Raw genomic sequence first — 9,642 nt, 5'->3', positions numbered from 1 at the left:
AAAAGTGGGAGCCGCCATCTTTGTGCGGGGCAAGGCGAAGGTCTTAACTCTTGAGCCTCTACAGTCTTGTAATACAATCCTTTTTACCACCCCTGGTCCCCCTTCCCACTCCCCATCCGTGTTGGGGGCAGAAGGGCCGAGAGGGGTTAGTTAGGTTTTGGTTTTTTGAAGGGAACGAGGAGACTAAAGAAAACTCTGCGTCTAGGACTGCTGGAGCATCTCCTTTATGCTGCAGAAGGAGGAGAGGCTGAGGAAGTGGTGAGTGAGGAGGGTCTCCCTCTAGAGGCTGCTTCTCCCACTTACCCCTTCTGCTCATGCCCTTTAGAGTTGCCCCGTGTCTTGCATCCTTCTCGCCTTAGCTCATCTCAGTGAATTCCTTCCTCTCCAGGGAGAAGTTCCAAGAAGTCGATGTTGGGCCTCCTGTGACTCAGTTTCCCCCATCTCCGGGCCTCGGGTACTGGGAAGGGTGGAACCCTATAATTAGTAGCAGAGGCGGCACAAAGACCGCTCCTTAGCTGGCTCACTCATTCCCTCTCTTCCCCAGGTCTTCTAGTGTCGGGAGACAGATTCCCCCACCCCTAATTAACTTTTGAAGGTGTCTGAGTCAAGGGGAGGGGCCCCAGGGGTGGTAAGAAATGATACTCGGGTGACTAGAATTTAGCCAGGGTTGTTGAAAGAAATGGGGAATTGGATATTTCTGAGAGCAAAGAGAGGGGTGAAAAAGTGGATGCCCAAGACTATCGAAGCTTCCTCCGGCGTCAAGGATACAGTGTCCCACGTTTGTTTTCCAGGATGGACTGCCCATTTGGCTCCCTGGTGTCCTGGCATCTAGCTATCTGATTGTCGTCCTCTGGCGGTCATCTTTAAGTACTGACGTTCCCAAGGAACTCCCACTGCCAATCACCTCCTCCCCTGAACTCACATATCTCCAAACCTTCTTGAGAAGTGAGATGAGTGTGTTAGTAGACTGCTTAAGAGACTCAAAAGACCACAGCCTCCAGGTAGTCTTCCCCAGCCCACATACAAACTCTGCCCAGAGCAAAAAGGAATATTGTCTCCAGTGGAATTGCAACTATGGAACAATTCAACTGTTCAATAGGGTCTTCCTCCACCAGTTTGAACCTATTTTCCACTCTCGCATCACTTATCCACCATAGTAGATTATTACAGATTCATTCATCTGGTCTGTATTACTTAAAGAGCGTACTAACTGGCATCCCCCCAGTCTCAACCCTCTCCAACCCGAGCCACATAGTTAACAAAATGATTTTCCTAATATACAAATTTGAACACATCACGGTCTCTGCTCACTAACCTTAAAGGTCTCCCTATAACTCCTAGGATAAAATACAATCAGCTTAGCCTGGCATTTTAGGCTCCTCACACTCAGGTTACACACTACCTTTCCCCCCCTTATTTCATACTAATGCTCTTCCCTAATCTGGACTTCTAGCTATCCCAGATTCTCTCCTGTTTGCATACATTCCCAAATACTATCTATCCTCCATTCCTAGAATGCACCCCCTTCTCATCTCTACTCGTTGAAATCCTATTCCTTCAAGGCCCTGCTTGTTCAAAGTGCCACTTCCTCTACCAAACCCTCCCTCATTCAAAACCTATCTTCCCTCCCCTGCCTCCAGGTTGAAATCCATCTTTTCTTCCTTAAATTTTCATGAATGTCCCTTATCTCCTATAACATTCTATCAGGTATTGTTGTGAACAGAATAAGAACAAGACCAGACTTGAATTCAAGATAAATTTAGGTGTGGATTTATTGATCAAGCTGGAGACTGCCTGGAGTATACACTCAAATCAGGCAGCCCCGAATTGGGGTACAGGCAATGCTTATAAAGGCAAAAAGCACAATTGGGGAGGGGAACTAGCATAAGCAATGACATACAGAAGCTAAGAACAGCCATTGGTTGGATCTATAGCTCAGGGCTAATTTGGGAATCATGGCACAAGGGTACCAGGGCTCAACCTCCCATGTGATAGGGGTAGAAAAGAGTAGAGGGTACAGGGTGGAGGGTACAGGGGGAGTGGAATTCCCAGAACAGGCTGGGATCATAGACCAGGTCAGGGTCATTTCTGGGTGAAGGGTGTGGGGGACCTTGCTTGGTAAGCATCCCAGAACAGGGTGATCTCTTGCATGGGATAGACTTGTCCCATGATCTCTATAAAGACTTGCACCATAATCCTTATACAAAATGCTGCTTCAAGGCTTACAGATTTAGGGAAGTACTAACTTAGGGGAAAGATAAGGGAGCAAGGGACTATGCTTTGGGTGATTCACTTAATGCCTTTAAGCTATTACAAGCAGTTTCAGGGTTTAGGATAAAGACAAAGACAAATAAAAGGGGCTCAATGGTGGCTTAATGGTGGGCTCCAAATCAGATGGCATGTGATTTGGGTTACCTTACAACAGTATCAAGCTTATCTGTGCACGTGTCTTACCATTTATCCTATTGTAAGCTCCTAGAATTATGACATATAGTAGGTAGTAACATTAATTATTGGCAATATTTCAAAATATCACAGAGTCTCAGAGCTGGAGGGGACCTATGCCATGTAGTCCAATCAACAAGCATTTATTAAGTGCCTTCTGTGTGCTAGGCACTGTACTAGCAATCCCTGCTCTCAAAGAGCTTACATTCTATCAAGAAAGACAACATGTACATGTATAAATATATACAAAAAATAAAAAATACATAAAAGGTAGTTTGGGGAGAGAAGCAGTGGGGGGGGGGGGGGGGGGGGGGGGGGGGGGGAGGTGTTCCAGAAAAGGTTTCACGGCACTTGAGCTGAATTTTCAATGAAATCAAGGATTCCAAATTGTGGAGGTGAGGAAGCAATGTATTTTAGGCATAGGGAACAGCCAATCCAAAGGTTAAGAGATCAGAGATGTGCAAGTAGGCCAGTCCAATTTAACCAAATTAAATTTGTAAAATCATAAATAGTAGAAGAGATTATTAAGTTAAATAATTTTAGTTGCTGTTGATGTTTGGATCCAGAAGTATTTATTGTAAATACTATTGGGTATAGTTTTGTTTGTTCCTGGGTTGTTGTTTTTTTATGTTTGTGGTAAAGTTGGAAAAAGAAAGGATATCACAGTTTGCTCTCTGAGGATTTGAGGTAAGACTGGGACCTTGGTTCAGAGGCTTTCTCCTGGGCAGGCTCCAGATCCTCAGGATGATGCAGACCCACCAGCAACTGGTATATGCCAGTGCCCAACACAGCACCCACCATAGGAGCCACCACGGGCACCCACCACCAACCATTGCCAGCACTGTAGGGACAAATAGGGGGGTCAAGAGACAACTCCCCCATCCCCTTTTTCCTAGAAGTAGGATAAAGGCAGCAAGGTGGCAAAATGGCACCAGGCCTAAAGTCAGGAAGACTCATCTTCATGGGTTCAAATCTGATCTGAGACACTTATTAGCTGTATGACCCTGGGCAAATAACTTAACCCTCTTTGCCTGGGTTTCCTTATCTGTACAATGAGCTGGAGAAGAAAATGGCAAATCACTCCAGTATCTTTGCCAAGAAAACCCCAAATCGGGTCATGGAGAGTAGGAAATGACTGAATGACAATGACAAAGGATGAGTAGGTGGAGGAGGAAGAGAGAGAAGAAGAGGAAAGTCCATATGCCCAGTTGGAGACCTGGAAACATTGTGAGGAAAAAGGTAATTTGGGTCGCATTTATCTGGGAGATGGGAGGAACATAGTCTAAATTATGGAATCCACATTTTGAGAGTGACCCAGCCCTTTAGCATGAGACAAGAAAGGTATTATTTTCCTATTTTACAGAGAGCTGATAATAACTCACACCTTTGCAGCCCGTTAAGGTCTGTAAAGCCTTCAGATATATTGCCTCATTTAATCAATGAGGCAACTGAGACTCAGAGAAGCAAAATGCTCTTGCAAGTTAAGTGGTAGACAGTGGTGGAGAGGGGCCTAGAATCCAGGTGTCCTGATTCTGATTACTGGGACCTTTCCGTTCTATTACTGCCTTTCAGTGAGGTGGGAAATAAAAGGGAAAGTGAGTACTAGGTGGGGTTGGATGGAGCAAAGGCCCAGTAGGGAGGAGAAAACAGGAAAGAAGAAGAGGAAGACAGGGACGGAAGAGGGACACAATGAGAAGCCAGGGAAATGGAGTAGGGAGGAAGAGGATACATAAGGAAAGTCTGTCCACAAATATTAAGTCTTTACTATGTGCCAGGCACTGTGCTAAACTCTAGAGATACAAAAAAAGGCAAAAACATTGTCCCTGTCTTCAAGGAGTTCACATACTAATAGAGGAAACAAAAATGAAAATAGTTTAACTAATTATGTAAGATAGATATAGATATACGATATACATACATGCATACACACATACACATGCATATACATTGTATACACATATATAATATGTTTATATATTGCACATACCTAGTTATATATATTGCACTTACATAATTATATATGTATGTGTGTAACACACACACACCAATACATATGTACATATGGAGAGAGAGAGAGAGAGAGAAGATGTAAGGTAATCTCAAAGAGAAGCAGAGGAGAGAAAGGAAAGCATTCCAGGTTGAGGGACAGCCATTGCAAAGACATAGAGAAGATGGAATGTCATGTGTGAGGAAGAGCAAGCAGATTGGTGTAACTAGATTGCAGGTTTTATAAGAGGGACTACTGTTTAAGACTGGAAAGGTAGGAAAGAGCCAAGTTATGAAGAGCTTTAAACACCAAAAGTCTTCATATTTAATCTTAGAGATAATAGATATCCATAGATAGAGTTTATAGAGTAAGAAGATGATATGATCAGACTTATGCTTTTACAAAATCATTTTGGCTTCTTGTAGTGGAAAGAGGCATCAGAGGAAGAGGAGGAGGAGGAAGAAGAAGAAGAAGAAGAAGAAGAAGAAGAAGAAGAAATTGCTAATGAGGGCCTGAGAAAGGACTATAAGTGAAATAACAAGAAATAACAAAAATACAAGATTTGGAGTACATGGGAATGAGGAATAAAGAATGATACCAATGTCATGAGCCAGAATAACTGGGAAGATGGTGGTACCTTGAACAATAATTTAAAAAAGGGTTTGGAAGAAGAGTTTGGAGGGAAACTCTGAGTTCTGTATTTTGTCTATGTTGAGTTTGAGATTCCTCTAGGACATTGAGTTCAAGGTATCCAAAAGTAAGTTGGAGATAAAAGAGTGGAGCTCAGAAGAGAGATCTTCATGGAGATGACGATCAAATCCATGGCAGCTGATGTGCTCATCCAGAGAGATAGTATATAGCAAAAAGAGAAGAGAGCCTAGGACAAAGCCTTGAGGACTCATCATTAATGGATAGGACACGGAATGGTTAGATAGATGGGAGGAAAACCAGAATAGAGCAGTGCCACTCAAACCTAAATAGAAAGGAGAAGGTGATCAATATTATCAAATGCTACAGAAAGGCCAAGAAGGATGAAAATTAATAAAGAGTTGTTAGATGTGGCGATTAAGGGGCGGCCAGGTGGTGCAGTGAGTAAGAGCACTGGCCCCAGAGTCGGGAGACCTGGGTTCAGTTCCGGCCTCGGATACTTAAAACCCACACAAAAAATAACTGGCCATGTAACCTTGAGCAAGTTACTTAACCCCAATTGCTTAAAAAAAAAAAAAGATGTGGCAATTAAGAAAGAGATTATTGGTAACTTTGGAGAGAGAGGTTCAATTGAATAATGAAGTCAAACCAGATTGCAGAGTGTTAACAGGAAAGGGAGAGGAGAGGAGCTAGAGGTACCTAGTGTGATGATTTTCTCAGTGGGTTTAACTGGGAAGGAAAGGAGAGATAAAGGATGATTGACTTGAGACAATGTGGGATAGTAGAAAGAAGGCTGAACTTGGAGTCAAAAGCCAAAGTCCCATTTTTCCCACTTTCTAGTTATAGGACCTTGAGCAAGTTGTTTTTAACCTCTCTGAGATTTGGCTTTGCCAACTGGAATGGAAACAATCTATTATACTATTTCATGGAGTTTTGAGGATCATATTAAATCATCTATAGAAAAACACCTTGTAAGGTATAAAGTACTATGTAAATGTAAGTTAACAGTTAAAATAAGGGAGGGAAAATACTAGGGCAGGAAATACTGACCTAAAGACTTCAGGTCCCCAACCAGCCACATAGGTGAAGAGCCGAGGTCCCAAGTCTCGAGCAGGGTTGAGCGGGTAACCACAGTTGGCACCCATGGAGAGGCCAATGGCCAGAACCAGCAGCGCAACTGCCACTGGCTCCAATCCTGCAGGTACCCCCTTATTCTTGGTGTCTATGATGGCAAAGATTCCCACAATAAGCATAGCGGTACCTAGAACCTTGAGAGAAAGGTTACCCTGTTAGAAGCTCTAGGGCTCCCCTTGCATCCATACTTTTCGGGCTTCACCCCACACCCTTATCTTTCTTTATACCTTCCATACCCTCACTTCCCACACCCTTTGATTTTATCCTTGGTTGTTGAGGATCTCTCTGTCCCAAGGCAGAGAGATCAAGTAACTATTCCATGTTAAGATACCACAAAAGGACCTAGAAAAACAATATTGGAAGAAGGATAGGGGTTGGGGGCACTGGAGGAAAGGGGTGGGGACTGGTGAAATACTAGAGGAGAGAGTTGAAGAACATTGGGTAATTTGGTGTGGTCCCCCACTTCTATTCCCACCTGGTCCAGGAAGCCATTTTCCAGGGACAGATAAGGGGCTGGGTAGGTGGCAAAGATAGAGGCTGTCTCCTTGGGACCAGTCACTGTCAGGTTTCCACCAGTGTAGTTCTGCAGAGCATCTGGTTCAGGGAGTAGAGACAATGGACATTCAGTTTGAGATCCTCCCTATGAATCTACAGAGGGAGTTTCCCCCTTCCCTAATGAACTGGTTCTCCCCATCTCCATCCCTAGAGTACCTCCCCATAGTCTGGGCTTCTCTCTTATAAATCCTGAGTCTTTCAAAAGGCTATTACATACCATAATAGAGGACATATGTTGCTCCTGAAGCAGAGAAGGCAGAAAGCAGCTGTACTAGTACGTAGATGGGAAGTTTGGCCCAAGGTAGGTGACCCATGAGGCACATGGACAAGGAGAAGGCAGGATTCAGGTGGGCCCCTGAGGGAACAAAGGTTGTGGGAGGAAGAAACAGAGGAGTGAAAAGAGATCTTGAATGGTTGGGAAGGTAATATAAACAGGGAGTAAGACCCACCTTCCTTAAACACCCTCCCTCAGTGAGTGTCTCTTCTTTGCCAGGAAGGTCCAGCATGAGGAGAGAGAAATGGAAGCTAGAACTAGAGAGAAAACCAGGAAGAACTTGGAAGGTGAAACAGGGAAGACAAGTGGAGTAGGAAAGTTGGGGGGGGAAAGGTTGGAGAGACCCAAGGGCATGCCAGCATCATGTGAAGTGACCAGTAGATAATACCCATGAGTCAGTGACTTGGGCAGTATCTTCTTTCTGCCACTCCTCTATCCAGGGACCTCTTTACTCACCTGAGACATTGCCTCCCACATAGATGGCCACCATCACAGCCAGGGCACCTGCCAGGAACATGGTGAAAAAGTTGCCTTTGGTTTCCTCACTGGTAACAGCCTGAGCCACTGCCCCCTGTGTGATAATCTGATGGAGAAAAGTGAGGAGGGAGAAAATTAAAGGAAAGAGGAGAGGAAAAATAGAATAGAAAAGGAGAGGAAGAAGGATAGGGAAGGATTACATAGAGTAGGGAGGGAAGGAGAGAAGGTAGAATTGGTAAAGAGAGGGGAGGGAAAGAAAAGGCAGATGAGAGGATATAAAGGGAAGATTGGAGGAGAAATTGGGAAAAATGAGAAATCAGGAAAAGCCTCAAGAGAAACAGGGTGGGAAGGGGAGAGAGAGATAGGAAGAAAGAGCCAAGGAAAAAATGAAGGGAGAAAGGACAGGGAAAGGAAAGAAGGTGAGAGGAGGAAGAAAGAAGGGATAGAAGAGAAGATGAGCAATGAACAGTCCAGATTTGGAGATAATCAGAGACAATTAAAGATATGACAAAGGACAGAAGAAGAAGATGAAGAGAAAAGGAACAGAAAAATGGGTAGATAGGGTCACAGGTCAAAGTAAAGATCATTTCCTTTACCACCCTCCCTTCCTCCTGATTACCCACCATTCAACCCCACCTACCATAAGTACAAAGACACCCAAAAATTCAGCCAAGCATTGTCGGGCTAGGAGGTTGTGGATTCGGACCCAGGCTCTGACCTGGGCCAGGAATACAGACTGACTCATGGTGAAAGATGTCAGTGGGAGCCCAAGAGGACAACCTCTCTGTGGCCGATGATCATGCAACTGGCTACTAGGCTACACAAATAGCTGTAGATGACAAACGGACTTTAAGACCAATTAATCCTGCTCAGCTAAAGCTACCAGATTACACAAATAGCCAATGATAAGAGATTTTAAGACCAATTAACTCTTGAGAGTGGGCAGGGTTAAGGTTAAAGGAAGGTTTTCAAGGCACCTATGTGCCTGGATTGCTCTAGGCTTCCTCACCTTTAGACCCTCAGCCCTCACAGATTAGAGGACAGTTACTATGGAGCAGCACTTGGTGACAGCAGACCTGGGTTTGAGTGTGAGTATTCCTACTTACTTTCTGCAAGTGTGTTAATCTTTCTGAAGCCAATTTCCTCATTTGCAAGATGGAGCTAAGAATATTTGCTTGACCTATCTCATGGGTTTCTTTGTGAGTCAAGTGTTTCAAGAACCGTATAAATGGAATTCGTTGTTGTTCAGGCATTTCAGTCCTTACTGACCCTTCATGACACCATTTGGTGTTTTCTTGGCAAAGATACTGGTGTAGTTTGCCATTTCCCACATTTAGTTGTTAAACCCTGTTATTTCTATCCCCATATCTTTCTTGTATCAGACTGTAATGCGAATGTAAATTTTAAAGATCTTCCCTGCCCCTAGGCTAAAGTGCACCAGAAGCCTGGGGAGGGAGGCTTGTTTTTCAGTAGATACTTTTTGATTGGCCAGTGGGTCAATAAGGTTGTTACATTCTCTGAGCCAGGAGAAGGCTATATAAGCCCTGATGTGTAGCTTTGTTTTGGGACTCACTTTGAGAAATGTTCTGTGATTTGATCTGAATTCTGGGAAGCCGTTGTTGAGAGTCCCCCGGCTTTGAAAAACCCAGAATGTGGAAACCCAGATGTTGACTGGGTATGGATGTAATGGTTGGACAGTTTGGAAATCTGTCTACTTGATGTTTCTGTCTTGATAATTATGCCTGTATACTTTGAGGTTCAGGGTGCTGACCTTTTCTCCTGAACAAGGTAAACGATATATGTCTGACTGATTAAAGTAAGCTTGTTAACCCATTTTGAGTTGCTTTCCTTTAACAAAGCAGATCCAAGAACCTGTGGTGGCTGCAAACCCTGAGGACGCTTGAGGTGCTTGCTGCTACACAGACCCCTCTTCCAGTCCATTGTCATGCTAGGGCTTTCTAATGTAACACTGCACCCAGATGGCTCTGGAGGAGAAAGTGAAACTGGTGACCTTACATAGTCTTCCCTCATTCAAATCAAAGTCAACTGCAAGTCATGTCATCATTTTCCTGACCTCATGGTCCTCTTTAAAGATGAAGGACAGACAACCTGTGAATAGAGG

At 44.0% G+C, this 9,642-nt stretch overlaps 1 protein-coding gene and 1 long non-coding RNA gene across 2 annotated transcripts; one reads left to right on the top strand and one right to left on the bottom strand.

The window, feature by feature from the left end:
- The first annotated feature begins 3 nt into the window (after positions 1-3).
- LOC138153656 (uncharacterized) lies at positions 4-5,991 on the top strand. Its single transcript, XR_011166424.1, has 4 exons — positions 4-258; positions 389-454; positions 792-1,001; positions 4,858-5,991. It is a non-coding gene; the product is annotated as an uncharacterized lncRNA (long non-coding RNA).
- Positions 3,002-8,265, bottom strand: AQP10 (aquaporin 10). The gene is made up of 6 exons (XM_069077957.1): positions 8,161-8,265; positions 7,500-7,626; positions 6,987-7,124; positions 6,690-6,808; positions 6,131-6,348; positions 3,002-3,286 (listed from the first exon to the last, which is right to left on the bottom strand). The coding sequence occupies exons 1-6, from the start codon at positions 8,263-8,265 to the stop codon at positions 3,106-3,108; spliced, it is 888 nt and encodes a 295-aa protein (XP_068934058.1). The 3' UTR covers positions 3,002-3,105.
- Positions 8,266-9,642: the final 1,377 nt, after the last annotated feature.

Source organism: Petaurus breviceps, unplaced genomic scaffold (assembly GCF_028583685.1).
Source record: "Petaurus breviceps papuanus isolate PSGF00001 unplaced genomic scaffold, PetGlider_PUasm1.0 91023, whole genome shotgun sequence".
NCBI lineage: Eukaryota > Metazoa > Chordata > Mammalia > Diprotodontia > Petauridae > Petaurus > Petaurus breviceps.
Note: the sequence above shows the minus strand (reverse complement) of the source record. Positions and strands in the feature narration are given on the sequence as shown.